The sequence below is a fragment of the Solea solea genome, chromosome 1 (assembly GCF_958295425.1).
Source record: "Solea solea chromosome 1, fSolSol10.1, whole genome shotgun sequence".
NCBI classification, from domain to species: Eukaryota; Metazoa; Chordata; class Actinopteri; order Pleuronectiformes; family Soleidae; genus Solea; species Solea solea.
Genome location: NC_081134.1, coordinates 11603267 through 11620994, shown reverse-complemented (window position 1 = coordinate 11620994; position 17728 = coordinate 11603267). Strand labels below are relative to the sequence as shown.

General features: G+C 41.8%; 1 protein-coding gene across 3 annotated transcripts in view; it reads left to right on the top strand.

The window, feature by feature from the left end:
* The first annotated feature begins 310 nt into the window (after positions 1 to 310).
* LOC131458663 (ephrin type-B receptor 1-B) overlaps positions 311 to 17728 on the top strand; it is a 156679-nt gene continuing 139261 nt past the window's right edge. For 2 of the 3 annotated variants that reach the window (XM_058627874.1, XM_058627866.1), the window contains exon 1: positions 12716 to 12978. In XM_058627874.1, the coding sequence (XP_058483857.1) occupies positions 12918 to 12978 (61 nt within the window). In that variant the 5' untranslated portion in view covers positions 12716 to 12917. Of the gene's footprint in view, positions 598 to 2363; positions 2523 to 3880; positions 3953 to 12715; positions 12979 to 17728 lie in introns of those variants that run through there. The other variant, XM_058627880.1, reaches the window with a different exon arrangement.

Here is a 17728-nt window from a genome sequence, read left to right as displayed (position 1 = left end):
TACTATCTATTGTAAATGTACTGTCTCGTTTTTGTTATTGTTCCAATGGAGCTGCTGTTATGCAAGTCAAACTTCAGACTTAACTGTGTGACAATACATTATTGTCATTCAATCAGTCAATCAAATACAGTATGTGGCAGACATGCACCTTCCAGTGTGTTGGGAGTAACGCGTTACAAAAGTAATGCAATTACTGTAATGCATTACAAGGCATTACTACAAAACAATGGTAATCTCTTACTCGGTACAAATCTCAGTAAAATGCATTTTAAACCCGAAATTAAGTGGTGTGTTGTTTTTACACAAATTCGCACCGAAAGATAAGCAGAGGAGAAAAAACATGTTTACTTCCTGTTAGTGCTACTGATTGAGGAGAACGTCTAGCGCGGTGACACGCTAACATTAAGCTAGTGAACTAAAGAAAGCAAACTGAGGACAAGAGTGGAGAAAAAACTAAGCAGTTAAAACTAACATTCTCCCGTACTGCGATACTTTAACCTCAAGAAGTGAGGACACTCATGGCAGAGTATGTTGTCCAAAATATGTTCTCCATCAAAAATTGTTAGCAACGTCCCCGTCCAGGCTATCAACGGCAAGGTAAGCTACCATTGATAGCTTATCATTGCCTCAACAGGTGTTGACTAGCCACCAGAACAGCGACATAACGTCAATCTGAATCAAATCAGTCTGTATCTAGATAAAACATACAAAAATAATATACAGTACAATATACAGTGGTAGGCTCTAGCTCTATTGATTTCAACAGTATCTCTATCACAATATATATGTTGCGCCATGAGCTATTAACTGACGAATTACTTTGAAATGACAGTAACAAGTAATAAATAATGCATTACGTTTTTTGAAGTAACTTGCCCAACACTGGTGCCTTCACATGTTTACCCTGTTGATATGTAAAGTCCATGTATTGTAAATTCCCCTGTGACCGTTTGGATTACATATGAGCTTCCCCATATTACACCCAATATTTCAGGGTGTTTAGGACTAACACATATATTTATCTCAGTTTTAAATCACAGCAGCTGTTATATTTCAAGTATTATGGGAAACGACAATCTTTAAACTCTAAAAAATTGGTTTTATCTCCCAAATTATGAACCACACACAACAGTGGGGGAAATATATTAAGGATTTCACAGCGCAAGACTATTTAAACACAGAAAAAAACACTGACATAAAGACAATTAAATAACTCCCAAAAAAACTACTACAATAAAAGACTTTGTTGTTATTCCACATCTTTGCCCTTTAGGACTGTATTTCTAATTGCCACCAGCAGGGGTAGATGTAACCATGTCTGATTTAGGTGCAGCCTTTCAGTTGGTGACTGTGTTTTGAAAGACTGAAGAAGTTATAACTGAGTTTACACAAGGTTTACTGTATAGATAGTGTATCTGCTTCCAATAAGTATGTGTGTGGCTTAGAATAAGCCTTTTTTCTGTTCTTTAGGCCAGTGATTCTCAGTCATGGTCCTCGGGACCCACATGTCTTTGATGTTTCCCTGCTTCAGCACACCTGATTCAAATGACCAGCTCGTCAACAAGCACTGCAGAAGCCTGATAACGAGCCATTCATTTGAATCAGGTGTGTTGGAGCAGGAACACATCGAAAGGGTGGCAAGTTAACAAGTCCTTCATTTGTTGCAATCTCTAGTTTCACCGTTAGATGTCACTAATTCCTACACAATGAACCTTTAAAAAGGGAGTGATTTGAAATCATCATTTCCAGGTAACATTTCAGAGCATTATCTGCCTTCAGGGCTTCAGTCATACACAATCAGGAGGAGATGGCCAGTGCACATAGACAGACTATAGACATGACCTTTAACTTGAGCTGGTGCAGTTTGATGTCTGGTTCTGTCGCACGCACAGCAGATCCCTGCAGGTCTCTGATAAACGGCAGCAGAAGCAGCTGTTCTTAGTCTGAGAGATACAGGGAGAAAATGCACAACTTATCAGCTCCACACAGTCATTTTTTTATGCAGCATTTATTGTCACTGCAAATTGTTAACCATAACTTAAAAGCATAGACATAAAATGTTAATATGTGGTACTGAAAGTGGTGATAAGAGACATCAAAATAATTAATTGTGTGCATGGAGAAAAACAAGCTGAGAGCAAATTGCAAAAGGTCAATAGCGAAACAAACAACCAAGTGAGATTGTGGTACATTTGCAAATGTTCTCTTGTCTAAATGACGTACATAATTGAAAGTTAAATTTAAAGAACATTAAATCTACAAACTGTCTGGAAAACATACTTTGTAACGCGAGGAAGTACTGATGACTCAATAAACAATTATTTACTTTCCACATTAAAAATGCATTAAAATTGATTTCTCAGTTACAGAGTTTCCAGGAAGTCATCAACGTATGGAAGCTGCATCAATGTGAACAAGAAAAGTTCAAGGTGACCTTCAAGTTGTGAAGCTACAGCTGGAGATTTATTGAGCAATGCTTGATTTTCTCCATCATCTTTTCTGCCAAACCACTGACACAAAAGGTAACCTTCACTACATCCACTCATTCAGCCTCAGTTGACTGGTGTGTGCAGTCATTTTGGACTGCAGTTGCTTATCTTGGTGTCCAGGTGGCACTGTGGTCTCACCATATGGCTGCAAAACGGCCATGTGAATCAAGTGTTATGTACCACTGCAGGGTCTGTTTTCACTCCAACAGGAATGTCTTCGTCATGCTGTGTACACAAGCAAAAAAAATAATTACACAAATATAAACTGTGATTAACACAAATAGTACAATGCCAACACACTTTTCCAGCAGCTTGGACCAATTCCCAGTTACACTCCATAAATCCCGCTGACATTTGAGCAACCCACGGGACTTTGCCCATCTTCCGTGACCTGAAACAATCCATAATAACCTCTGGCCCCTGACCTTCTCAGTTGTCATGTCGCTCCAGAAGTCCAGTGAGAAGTGACTGGAGCTCTGGAGAGAGGCCACTCTGCAAAATATGTCACTCTGTCTATCTGGGAGGACAAAAGAAGAGGACAAAGCTTTTTATTAAACTTGTAAGCCCCGAGGCAGCCTGCCGAGCCACACTGAGATACCACAAAGATAGTCGTATGGACTGTAAAGAATGGCTGTGTAAGCACAGGATTCATAGGGGTCTCTAGTGAGACACATTTGGAATTTTGACATTCACCCTTCTCTCTTTAGGTCAACAATTAAACGTGACAATAATAGTGATATTTCAATGTAACAAACAAATGGTGTCATATTCATATGGTTTTGAAATTGTGTTAAAAAACAGGTTAAGACTATGTGATAGGTGATGTATAATTGCAAAGCTTATTTTCACAACAAAGATGTAATGAATGGTAAACGGGGGTTGTATTTATATATTGCTTTTCTAGACTTGATGGCCATTCAAAGCTGCTTTACACTACAGTTTTGCTATTCACCCTTTCACTGACACTTTCATAGAGTGCATCGACTGTATGTGCGGTGATTTTTCTATTGCACGTCTTTCATACCCATTCACATGATGCCGGCACAGCCGTCAGGAGCAACATGGGGTTAAGTGTCAAGAACACAACGGCATGTAGAATAGTGAAGCCGGTCTTTCACTGAGCTATAGATGGTACCTACAACTGTGTGTGACTTAGTCATACCGACTCCCTACATAAACACCTCCTACCTCCTTGTTCCAATTGATAATATACAATCATTGCACACTGTAGATGATTTAAAATGCCTTCAAATCATTCACCTGTCTTGTGTTTGCACAGCTATTCTTGTTCGGACACTTTCATTCATTTGGAGCCCCCATAAAAAAAGTTACTACCTAACCCTAACTTAAACCTAAACACAATTCACATCTCAACCTTTCTCCTTAACCAGGGCCACAGGAATTAGGTTCTGCCTCATTAGGACTGGGCTTTGGTTCCCGTGTGGACTACTGGATCTGACAAGGTCAGTGTTTATTCCTTATAACGTAACAACGTGCACACACACACATATGGTGTGTAAGTGACAGGTTATCCATCAAACCCTCAATAAGCTCAGGATCTGGGAACTGCAGTCTAAATGAGAAACCATTGACTAGGAAACTGTGTGGTAATGGGGTCTGCTTCTGATTGGATAAGGCGGCTGAACTGAGAGCAGGGACACGGCTGAGCCACCTGCGTTCGTATGGTGGACTAAAAACAAGACAGCAAAATGAGAAACTGAAAAGGTGAACCGTAGAGAAAGGGGTATTAGACTAAGAGTGATGGGATTAAAACTGCTAATTGCCTCTCTCACTTGTGCTCATTGCTTGAAGACACTAAAGACGTAAGGCTAATTAACAATTAGTAATTGTCAACAAGTAAAAAAAAAAAAGTCGATGCTGAGTGGTAGTGTGATTTAAAGTAGTGTATTGCAATGATTAATACCAGTATGGCACATATTCTGTGTGCAGCTAATGGTTTTGACATTTAGCATTTGACACAGGCTTTGCTGCATCTTTGTGTGTGTGTTTGTGTGTGTGTGTGTTCCGTATCACTGAGCCTGCAACAGGCCGATAATGCTCTGAGCATCACCTGGCAGCAATGTTTATTGATCTGATGATGCATGCTGGGAGAAAAGATTGCTTTCAAAGGTCAATGTTAATACCAGAAGGTCATTGTGTTAACTCAGTGCTATTGTTTGTTTGCATGTGTGTCGACTGCATTTATGTCGACGCGTGTGCGTCAAACGAGGTCATTTTTGAATTGATGAGTTTCCAAGTACATTGTTGTCCAGTCATTTTCCCAATTTTTTCAGTCCTCCAGTCACAGTGCATATTTTTATGAATCGTTGTACTATGACCTCCTGTCACAGGCACCGTCACATCCTGAATTGTGTGTGTGTGCATGACTGTATTTGGCATGTGAATGTCGTGTAATGATATCCAATGTCCATCTTTTTTTTAATTATTGTTTTGTGACCTTGTGCTGCTGAATGAAACCACAAAATGAGAAATCAATTAATCAATTAATTAATGAAACGCAACAATTTCAAATGACCAAAATGCAATCACACAACGCTCAGCTGGCAGAGCATTTAATAAGAAAGGACTGTGCAAAATTGCAAAGCAAAACAAACAGAGCCTTAATTAAATAGAATCCGTCACTGATAATTAATTTGACTTTAAGAGAGACACATAGTGAGTCTTTCTCTTAAGTGCACGCAAAGTTGGGATATGAGGCTTCTTTCTGAATTGGAAAAAATTTATTTATTTCATGATTTATTTAAGGTACTTTTGTTTATGTAGGTTGTGTCTGGGTACTTTTCAGACTCTATCCAGAATTTGCAATTACAATTACTGGCCACTTTATCGAGCAAAACCTAATGAAGTGGCAGGAGTGGCACCCAGTGCGATCGACTCACTCCTGCTTCCGTAGCTCACTTGTAAGAAGTGGTTGTTTATTGTTGTTGCTGTTGTCTTGATATCATTTCTACACAGTCAGTCACAGCCATTTTCCTCTGACCTCAGCCATTCACAAGGCATTTGCCCCCAGAGAGCTGCCACTCACTGTGTATTTTTAGACCATTCTCTGTAAATTTCGATGGTTATGAGTGGAAAATCCCAGTAGAGCAACACCACAATCAAAGCCACTTAAATCACCTTTCACCACCACTCTGCTGTTGGGTTTGAACTTAACAGCAGGTCGTCTCAAACATGCTTACATGCTTAAGTGCATTGAGTTGCTGCCATGAGCACCTCAATAGGTATACCTAATAAAGTGACAGATGAGTCTAGTTGACAACAGTAGAAAAAATACTATTGATTGAACTGTATAAATAATGAGTAATGAATGTTCAGGTGGCACTGGAGTTTTGGCCGTGAACTGCAGACAAGTGGGCCAATGCCGCATTGTGTTGGCCACTGTTCTGTAGCTGAAGGTTACCGTCAGCTCTCTCATAACATATTTGGACAGGGTCTCAGAGATCCTTTCTTACTTTTCAACAGCTGAGTTTAATTATAATAAAGAGGGGAAACATGGCCCGGAGAAAGTCAACCTGCTGGAAAATGGTTGGAGGCAGATGAAGAGCCAGCTCCATGAGGAGCTGCACACCAAAAGATGGCTGATATGAAACTGTTTATAGACAGCCTTTACCTACTTGTTCAAAAATACAAATAGCTAAAGGGTAGTGGAATAGTCGAATAGCAGGTGTGATGCTCTGGAGGCGAGCCTGCCACAGGAGTTGGCTCGTAGGAGAGTGCAGGAGGTGGAAAAATGAACAAACCACACCATTGAGAAGTAGTTTAAAAGGAGGAATGGAATGTAGGGAGAGCCAGACTGATGAGAAGATCAACTTCCTATCAACTTCCTGTCTTCCCCACCTGTTTTTTTTCCCCCCTAAGAAGAACAACAATCTTATTGTTTCAGAATACTTGAAATGCCGTTTTTGGATGTTAAATACAGCGCTATTTTGATGCTTGTCAGCAATATAAAGGGACAGGAGGAGAGCACAATTCTTAACAAGCAGAATAACCAAATTCAACATGAAGACGAGATCGAGAACAAAAGACGAGGAGGAGGGAACAAAGAATAGTGGAAATTTAAAGAAAGCTACAGTTAGAGCCACTTTTCCCGTTTCCAAGACCTCTTCTTTATCTTCTCTTTTCTAGCCCCTTATATTTACCCTTTACTCTTTCTCCAAAGCAAAACCTTTATCATTCACACTCGCTTGAGTTACATTAGCCTGTCTAAGCCTTTCTTATTAAAAATACAGGACACATTTTTCAAGTACTACTGTGTTGAATTTAATTTGGAGGAACAAATCCAGTGTTTGATAATTGTCTCTTTTTTTAATGTTTCACATTTATTTTAAAATTCAAGTCGACAATTATACCTAATAAACCACTGTGAGAGTTAGAGGTCTGGTGAAGTAGTCATTGTTTTGTCTGGTAAAATTACGTTCAAGTCTGGTTTTGTGAGTCATTACTAGCCACAACAGTGTAGGTGGGATTTTTTTTTCACCTTGTGAACAAGGAATTAGCATATAGAGGAAGTTTTGTTTATTGTGGCTGCTGTCGTCTGTCTGTCTGCTTGTGGACAGACTTTGTCACCGCAGTATAATCACAGTGCAAGACACTTAAAAGCTGCGTCGTTAAGCTCAAGATGAGTACTGAGTTTGGAAAATGGGATGGGTTGGGATTCACCTGTGTCTTATGAGTTCCTCTTGTGTGTACTTATCCCTCCTTCCCGTGGTATATTTAGTCTTCGTGCTACCCAGTCTCTTTGTTGGTTCATCTGTTCAATTTTGCTATAATAATAATTAAAATATCATTGATTCAAATTTTCCAGTATTTCTCCTGCATAGAATCGTATCTCACTGTTCCATAACTCCTGGCATTACTTCTTCAGTCCATGTTTGAGTGGACCAGTGAGTTTGTCTGTAATAAACTGTCTCTCAGCCACTATATTCAAGCCTACACTTACGGTATTCAAATGCAGTGCAGGAGTTTCGTTTGTTGGGTTCTTTTAGAGGTCAGTCTATGACAGGGGATCAGTGTAAGGCAGACAGAGGGCAGATTGATTTGACCTCCATTTTTCTCTCTCGCCATCACTAGATGTTTATCCCGTTTAGCGTGACGGACTTGGCTGTGTGCTGTTGTGTTTGTGCCTTCTTTCCATGTGTAGCTCAACAAAGGACCGACCCTGACTGCGGTTGATAGATTGTACTGAACTATCAGTCACAGACCAGGGGAAGGGAGAAAAAGATGGGTTGGAGGAGACGGAGGGATGCATTTTGATGGTGTCCCTGTGAAGCGAACGACTAGACAAGCATTGAGTGGGATAGGCTCTCACTATGAGCTGACATATAGTGATGAGCTGTCAGGCTGGTTTTGTTTTTTCCTCATTAACAAGTCCACCTCCTAAAGGTTGCTTTTGTAACCAGAAAACTACTTTATGAGCCTGACCAGTCGGCTGGCTCAAGATAGCATGTTCAGGGATGCCCACAAAAAAAAAAAACAATTTACCATGTGTCAAATGTTGTTGTGCTTAAAACACCTCTTTTGAATGAGGTGGAAAGGGCTGCTGCATAATGTGAAGGGAGTATAACGGCACAAGAGGCTGAGGCCACACGGTTAATAGGAAACTTTCTTAAATGCTGCAAGTGAAACAAAGTAGGGGATTCAGTGTGAACCCCATTAACCTAATCTGCGATTAGAGATCCCTAATTACAAGCAAATGACTACATCCTAATCACCATAGGCATCGGGAAAAATAATTAATTAGGTGATTGTTTAAAGGGTATTATTGGAGTTTGTGTTTTCAGACGTTTCCACATTTTTGGCTATCTTCTGGAAGGTGGATGCTCAAAACACAAAAAAACTATGGCAGATGACAGAGCGTGGAGTGGCTGAGCAGAGACACGCACCAATTTATTATCCATCTTTCTGTATTTCAGTCAGTGACAACAGAAGTCAATATATGTGTGTGTGTGTGTGCATAGACACATGCAAACGTCTAAATACGCGTAGGAACCATTGTGTATAGCGCCCCTGTCATTCTGTCTCTCTCACACACACAAGTGCACACACTCTTGACAAAAAAGCAAGCCATAATGAAGCTCTTACACATTCGGCGCTGAGCCGAATCTCCTCATTGTGTTTTCATGATTAATGGTAACGAACGAGCTTGAATCTTGAATAGATTGAATGCGAGCTCGCAACTTATTAATCAAACTGCGATACTTAAAACAAATAATGCTTTCACTGCATCTCTGCAAGGAGAAATTGAGTGTAATCCCTCTTCTCTACTTCAATTTCCTCAAACACAAAATCAAATATTTATTGAGTCTGCTCAACATGTGCGCACAGGTATTCTCATCATTGTTGGCATCTGTTTGGGGTGTCTGCATATGCTACTTTTTCAACTGATGTTTCCTGAAGTGTCTCTGTGCTCATTGCAGGACAGGTACATCAGTCTTGACATCACTGGCAAATTAATGAGAGTGCTGTTTTTAGCTCCTGCCCTGTCTGCCTGTCTGTCTGACCCACTGCCACAGTCACTCTGCCCTTGAAACTCAGGAAAAAACATCTTATTTTTCCCACAAATATAACACTAACCTTCAAACTATGGTCTGGTTAAATGCAGTGGTGTGCTACACAATGGTAAGACATTACATTATAGATATCTTTATTTATTTACGTTGAATTCTTTCATTATTTAGTTGTATTTACTTTGCGGTGTTTGGCTCCTCTCCTTGGAGCCTTTAAAACATAAAGGCCAATGTAATAACATTTCTGAGCAAACTTAGCCACCTTTAGCACCCACCACACAATGATCCTATTTTCCATCGCGTCTCATGAGTTGTGACCCAGAAAGTACAACTACGACTGGGACTCACTAGTGAGCCCTGACCCTCTATTTGGGGAACACTGGACCAGAGCACATCTGTATTCAGCCTGTACTCATATTGTCATTGGCCAGTGCCCAGACTCGTAAAGATGGATGAAGCTAAAGCCCAGCCTAATAACCAGTCTATTCCCCCCGGGGGGGTCTAGCACTGCACTCCTCTGTCACCTGGGTCCCTGCACTGTCTCCATATTGACTTAGGCATTTTATTTTCATGCATGCATATTCATCACCTGAGTAACCTATGCAGCCACCATTCTGCCTGCGAAACCTCTCTATATTTCCTCCTGTTTCTGCCTTTCTCATTTTGTATTATTGTAACCAACACTCATCAGCTATACCTCTCATATGCTCTGAATCACAAACTCTAAATAATGAATTTGCGTCTTAATAAACACTGATCCTTGGTCCTTTGCTGAGATGGTCAATACAATCTATTCAGATGTTGTTGGTGTCCAGAACGTACTACACACCAATTTTGTATTTCTATTTCTGACTCCATCAAAAACAGGGAACCTCTGCGATTTTTTTCTCCCCAACAACCAAACACTATTCAGAAAGCAGGTGACAGAGAGGAGAAATGTAAAGGTCATGGTACATTGGTCACGGAGAGGCAGGCACTGGTAGGATGTTTACAGGTCAAACGCACAATATGTTTCAGTTCAGTTCGCAGAAGAAGCAGTGAACAGAAAAAACGGATTATCAAATAAAAGCCACAGAAAACCATACTTGGTGAGGCTGCATTTGTATTTTATATGGAATCTGTCCTTAAATTGAAAAAAAGTTGGGGCTGTAGGAAGAAAATAGAAGTGGGATGCTGCTCTCCTAACCACTCAGAAAAAGAATCAGGCCACAGAGAGAATGAGGGGCTCTCTGCAATGTGTTTGGGCTCAGCATTGGTATTGAGCAGAGGCTCTTGAGTTACAGTAGCCAAGTGCTTTTGTGGCTTTGTGTGGATCATAATCAGAGTGCTGTGTGGGTGAGTGACTGTCGGCACATTTGTGTTACTGTATGCATGAGTATGTGCATTGTGAGGCAGGATGTTCTACAGCAGCAACAGCAGCAGCAGCAGCAGTATTGTTCCAACCTCCCCTCATACTCTTCCTTCCTTCCTTCCCTCCCTGGGTGTGGACACCAAACAGGGACAGATTGCTCTGTGCTGCTCCTGTATTTGGAGATGACCTGTGGTGTCGTAGGTGATGATGACTGGCCTGGTGACAAATAAGGCCAGGTGGCTGTGAGAGGCCTACAAAGCAGCCCGCACCAGAGGGCATGCTGTGCTCTGCCATGTCACACCACAGCACCACACAGCACCACTCCTCACCAACACCATTAAAAATGACAAATGCTCTCATCAACTTCTTCCCCAAGTTAGCAACTGCTGCCTGATGCTCCTGAAGCTCTGCGCCTGCCCCAGTTCATCCTCTGGCCTTTGCCACAGTTGCAACGTCCATTTATTAAAGCAGTCACATTTCATTTGCCGCGCATTTGATTTTTGTCACTGTAAAGGTTAGGAGTTGAGTCACAAAGGAGTGCAGAAGATGGATGTGGGGGAAACGGTTCAGGCTGCTCATATTTAAGAGTGACATGTGACCTATTAGGATCCGCACAAGGACACCGTGGTGTAAATTAAAATAGAGGCATGGTTTTTACAAGCCACACACTATTTTGAAAGCCCTACTTTTCTTTCCATTCATGAAGTCCGTACAAAGTGAAACAGGTAAAAAGTATCTGGGCCAGTGTGCTGTGCGGGGACAACAGTGAAGTATTAGGTCATCTAGTGGCCTGGGGTAAAACCGGGTCCACTCAGGCTGTAGATTAACAAATCCATCCCGTCCCACTGCTCAGGGGACTTGGGGACATATCTAGCCCAACACAGGTGTGGTTCTGGGCTACAGGGCAGAAAATGCCCTCTTCCTCTGCTGAAGCGGACCCTGGTTCTCTGTCCCTGCGGGGAAAAGCCCATTGTGTGGACCATCTGTTGCAGCACACATGCAGACAAAAGAGGGCGACAGGGGCGAGTGGGGGTGGGAGCTGATGTGCGAAGCCTGTTTAATATCATTAGGGGGTGCAGCTGAATTTGCCAATGCCATTTAAGAACATCTGCATTGTAAATGGAGTTTGAACTTGTGTTGGAGAGACGATGTAAAAGGATTCTTTAGACTGTTGTCAAAAATGCATAGGGTCGATGGGTTGGAGAGTTTATATATCATATTACATATAAACTATATATATATATATATATATATATATATATATATATATACATATACATATATATATATATGTGTGTCTATATCCACACACACTTTATTTTTACTTTTTAGGATATTAAAAACCCAAAATACATGTGTCTTCATACACTTGTAGATCAATAACCATCTCATAAGGTCTGAAATACACAATCCATTTCTCCATGACAATACCAATCCAGACAGTTTTTGTTATGTTACAGCTTTCTTCTGCCAGTAATATCTATGGGAATAGTATTTTTCCTGTGTTGACAAATGAGAGTATTTTTTTTTTGTTCATCACTGCAGATGTTCAGTGGGATGGAGAGGTGACACACAGGCTGTCAGGCTGCTGCTTACAAATGAATACAGAATTTAAGAAAGAAAGAGAACATACTCTTTTTGTATTTTAATTGTTCAAAACACCCTTGTGATTTTCTTATATAATATATCAGGCCTTGATTGAAGATAATATTACGCACGTTCAACAATGGGAGGTGAAGGTTACCATATGGGAATCACTGAGCGTGATAGATTGTCTAACAGCAGTATCACAACAAAAACAAACCTTGATCTACTGTAAATATGTTTCAATATATTTAATAAAATGAGGTTAATATTATCATTTTCATCATCCTTAGTTCTTTATGTATGTTTGAGTCCCCGCTCTTATAATACAATGTGGAATGAGCCAGAATAAGACATGACACAGATATAAAAACTATCACTCTGAAGCACGAGCTGACAGTATATATATATATATATGTATATATATGTATATATATATATATATTGTGTGAGTAAAAAAAAACCTAATCTAGCCTTTTATATCGTGTCCCATGGGGTTAGGCTTGGCTCTACCAGGAATGCAGTACGCGTGAAAGCCCTACTGGAGGCGCTATTTCCTTTCAGTGCAGCGGACGCGGCTTCAAATAGGTCAAGGAAAAGTTTTGTGTTTTGACAATGCGTGCTGGGCGGAGCGGCGGGCCGTGGATTGGTTAGTGAGTTTGAGCTCCCAGTCGATGATTGGCCCCTGCGCTCTAATGGGGCTGTGAGCAGGCGATGCTGGGTCTCCCCCCCCCCCCCCCCCCCCTCTTTCTCGCTCCTCTCACCCCTCAGTCCCCACACTCCACTCTTCCCCTGCGCTGATTGTCACACATTGTTTACTACGGCTTGAAATGTGACTCACAACAACACGGGCTTATCTGCTGGAGGAGCGCGCTGACAACTGAGCGGGATTCTGGTTCTGACGCGCGCCGTGCGTCTTGGTTATATTGGGGGGGACACACGCTGTGGAGACTATACCCTTCTGCCATGACAGTGGATTTGTTTGCGCTTTTATGCGTGCTGGTCATCACATCCTCCGCGATGGAAGGTAAATGAGAAAGTGGGATTGATGTGGGTGATGCTCCCTCTGTCTGTCTGTCTGTCTCCAAGGATGCTCGTGGTGTTTGTTTCGCGTGGGGCAGCCGCGCTTCGCTCGCGGCTTAGAGAGCATCCACGGCTGTCATCCACGCGGATGGCACCGGGTCGCCGTGTTTTCAACGCCGTATATGAGTTTGTGCGCGGCACTTGTTAGTTTGTCCACGTGAAGCGGGATATTTTGCCTATTTGGACCTGATTTGTTTATGTGCGTCAAATGCGTAATTGGTAGTTTAACAGTGCTCATTTATAATCTTTAGTTGTCCGCGTTTTATAGATCGGGAGTGCCATAAACCTCTTAGATTGTCGTTATCCCACTTACTTGTGTCTGTGAAACCTTTTCACGCGTCTTTCATTAAATTGCACAGGAAATACTATCACCACAAACATGTGAGCATCACCCTGTGACAGTTTGAAATGTCCAGACAAACTCTCAGATTGTGAATTGTGCTTTCAGGATATTCTACATGTCCCTTGGATTTTATGCCAAATATCATTATCTTTATTATGTTACTGTTATAAATGGACGTTTCTATTCAAAAAAACACTTGTGCTGCCACTCCTCTTTTCTCACACAATCTTTCTTCTCCCTCCTTTTCACCGTCCCCTACTTTTTGCCTTTGTCTCTCTGCATCTTGTCCCACTTTTCTCCCCTTTCTTTCTCTCACATCTAGACAAGCCGTGGTGCCACTAGTCGCTGATATCGCCTCAGTTAAACACGTTTTTCATTTCCGCTGTGGGCCCCAAGGGACCGAACACTGGGTTGTGTAGCCTCAGAAATAAGCTGCTGGATGGATAACCCAGCAGCATCATGGGTATATAGTGTCCCCTTTCATTTTATTGTACAGTAGCTCATTCTTGTCTAATAAAACTGCAACAGGAACACACAAACATTCCCCGCGCCTGTCTGTAAAAAGCATAAATAAGTAAATTAGAGGCACAAATAAAATGAGATTTCTCACATGCAGCTTTTCTCTTTAATCATTTACAACTCTGCTCCTGCACTGCTCCCAGCTCCGCCTGCGCTCTGTAATTCGTCGCTGGCGTTCTTTTTTGTGGATACCAAGCCCAGACCCAGATTGCTCTCTGCTTCTCTGCAAGGATGGATATTTTTTTTTTTTTTTTTTTATGTTTGCCCAGTGTGAAATGACTGCAGAAATGTCAATTCAGATAGACAAAGTGTGTGTGTGTGTGAGAGTGAGTGAGAGAGAGAGAGAGAGAGAGAGAGAGAGAGAGAGAGAGTCTGAGGAATGAAATTTCACATCATGGAAAGGGGTGTGGGATTTCCTCTTAAAAAGTGGGATGAGAAAGAAACAGATGGGCAGGGAGATGGCCCCTGGGTTACCCCGGTAACAAGGATGAAAGTGATTTCCTTGTTTGGGTCGCTAATTGAAAGGAGACTGTCCCATGGGCAGATGAAAATCCTCACTGATCTGAACTCCAATCTGTTGCTGTTTCATTTTTTTGTTTGGTGGGTTTGAACGTGTACTCATACATGTGTGCCTGGATTTCTGTTTGAGTGGAGTCTATCCAGTCACCATAAATGTAATTACGTCGCTCATTATCATGAAGTGGCGGTGATCTCTGTGTGTATGTGTTTGTAACGTGAGAGTAAAGAGCAGCCCGGACCATTATGGACACACAGTTGTGATGAATTGAATGATTTATTTGACCTCTCTGCTTGTTCATACGCTCATTGTAAACCCTGCACACGTCATTGCATGACTGATGAACTGTGGGAATGAAAGTCATATGGTGACAAGCATGACAGAGTGGACAGACAGTTGGGAGACAGCTGATCATTACACGAAAAATGAGACGGAGAGTCTGAGCTGTCGTGTGTGTTGCAATGTAAACCTGTGTGTTTGTGCGTCTCAGCGCGGGTGCAGCGAGTTTAATCGCATGTGAAGTTGATTACAGGACGTTCAATTTAAAAATTTTACAGAAGCAGTGGGGCAGTCGAGCCCAAAGGAGAGTGGTGATGGAGTTTTGCATGTCATTAGAAAAAGAAGCATGTCCAGTGCTCTGTTTCACCCTCATTTGTCTGCTCTCTGCATTTCTCCCCTCTGCCCATACCTTTCCTCCTCATTTCTCTATCCCACTCTGTCTTCCATCATTCTTTTCACTAATCTCCACGTTTTCCCTCATTCTCTCTGTGGTGAGCGGATGGTTGTTGCCAACAGCGGCAGTAATTCTCCCCTACTTACAGAGCCATTGCTTATTTCAGTTTGCCCTTAAACCAATTAGGCTTAGATAAGCCCGGTCATTTAACGGCCTGGAACTGGGTGGTGGATGGAGGAGGAGCAGGGGAGGGGAGGGAAGGGTGATGGAACAGCGGTTGAAAGATAGGTGAGTACCAATGAAGATAAAAAAAAAAAAAAGATGAAGGAGGGAGGTCAGTGAGTTCCAGAAAAGATACAGTATATGCATGTTTTACAAATGAGTAGTCTGCTTTTGAATGATGCCGTGGAAGTGAATAAACACAGAGATGTCAAAGTGATTTGACATACAGTAGTATCTGTGCCACACTACAATTAGAGTAAATGAGCAGCAACATTCAGTATGACACTATGATACATGAACATTAGTAATGCACTCCTAACAGTCCCATAGGAATTTGTGTTAAGTATGTGCACTGTATTGTGGTAATGCCTCATCCTGAGGGGCCGAGTGGATGGAATGGAGACCTCTGTAGCTTGAATAAACAATAATAATGATGATATCTTAAGTAAGCTATAATAGTCACAGAGACCAGAAGCATTGGAGTGAGTTATTCATAAGGACAAAGCAACTTCTAGCGCTCGCCTCTACTGCTCATCAGGAAACGGTTTTGAGCCAAACACGGACACGGATCTCCAAAGGCCCACGTGCGACACACCGCGATGACCTTAGTTTGGAGAGAAGCCAGCTATAATTGTTGCTATTATTATCTCTTCATACAATAGTTTGTTCAAGCTCATGTTGAGATTGAGACACCTGAAAGATAGAGTGCTTTCATACGTTACTTGTTCTTCCGAAACCAGGTGCGTTTCTCCCCTAGATCGGTTCAAATGGGCTTTGTGTGAACACAGCAAACGCACTCCGTTACCGGCACAAATCAACCGCGCTGAGAGACTGCCGTTGCAATCACTCCACGGAGTGGTTCGTTGGCAGTGTGTACACAATGTATGAGTCATATCCAGCTGCATTTACCCACAAACTGGTAAGACCAACAGCACTGTTGCAACTGTGCCACTGCCAGCAACGACTTTGGTAAACGGCGTTTGAGCGACATGTTGAAAAGTCTTTAACCAAACGGCTTACCTGATGCGCCTTCGAAACACAAACTGTCCAGAATTGGTCATCATATGCCTACAGAGCCCGTCTTCTCCTTCAGAGATGTCTGGAGGCTGCAGATCAGTGCATCTTATCATCAGACATATGGTATTGTTTTCTCTGCGTAGCCTATTTGCTCGAAATGTTGCTATGTCACCATCCAGAAAACGTCAAACAGCATATTTCCCTCAAAATTCCGACCAATCACAAAGCCTTTGACAAGCACGTAGCGTTGAGCGCATGCTGAGTCTCCACTGCAGTGTGAAAATGAATCGACCTAAGGTTAAGTGCAACATTGTAACATATTACTTCGTGAAACGGAAAGGAATACAGGTATGAAAGCACCCTTAAATCTTGCCTCAAAGATTGAGCCTGTAGTAATGGTGCACTGTGTTTAGTATTGCACTGAATAGGGATTTCACAGTGTATTAATGTTCCCACTGGGAGAAAACTCAAACTCATGACAACATTGGTGCTACTAATTACACTGGATATTTTATAGGAAAAGACATGAGTCAGCACAGTATCCACAGGGCATTTACTTTGATCTCTAACACAACTTCAGTCATATCGTGTTGATAAGGCGTTCTCATCGCACAGTGTTTGCGGACTTCTTAATTAATGTTATCAGGAATCTGGCTTGGCATCAGTTAAAACCTGAAATGTTTGCCATGAAAGGGCAATTTTTTTCTCTTTGCTTTGACTCCCAGATCCTCTAATTTGACAGAAGACTCCTCTGATAGCACTCTGCTCTGCAGGTGCACAATGCAGATACACTCGGTGTATAATTATATTATCCAACTTAATTTTGTAACTAGAATTTTACAATTTCTTTATTTGATGAATTCATTCATTCAGGAAAAAACCAACAACCAAGAACTCCACAGTAGGGTTGGTTGGAAATGAATGTTATCAGTGTGTGCCTGAACACCTTGTAATACCAGTACCACCGGCAACCCTAGTACTAGATGTGAATGCACGCGTTCACGAGATGTGCAGAGGAGACAGCCTGTAAAAAGATTCCCATTGAGTCTGTAATGGATGTAAAAGAAAGTTTGCTCTCTTCCTCTGGTCTCCCATTTAAAATGGTTAAAAAATAGCTTGAAAACACGGTAGCAACACTGGCCCAAGGGCTGAGGGGTGTTAGAGCTTAATAGATGTGATAGGTTGCATGTGTGTGAGTGTACAAGTGTATTTTGACCCTTGGCATTATTGCTGATCTGGGAACACCTAAAGTAGAATTAAATTTCCCACTACTTTTGTACCACCAGTGTGTGTATTATTCGTTTGGATTTCTGTGCCGTCAGTCGACTGCTGAGGCCATTATAGCTGCCAGGGGCAGCGGACGTGGCTTCCTGCTATAATGGAGGCTTTATTTTTGCCCACAG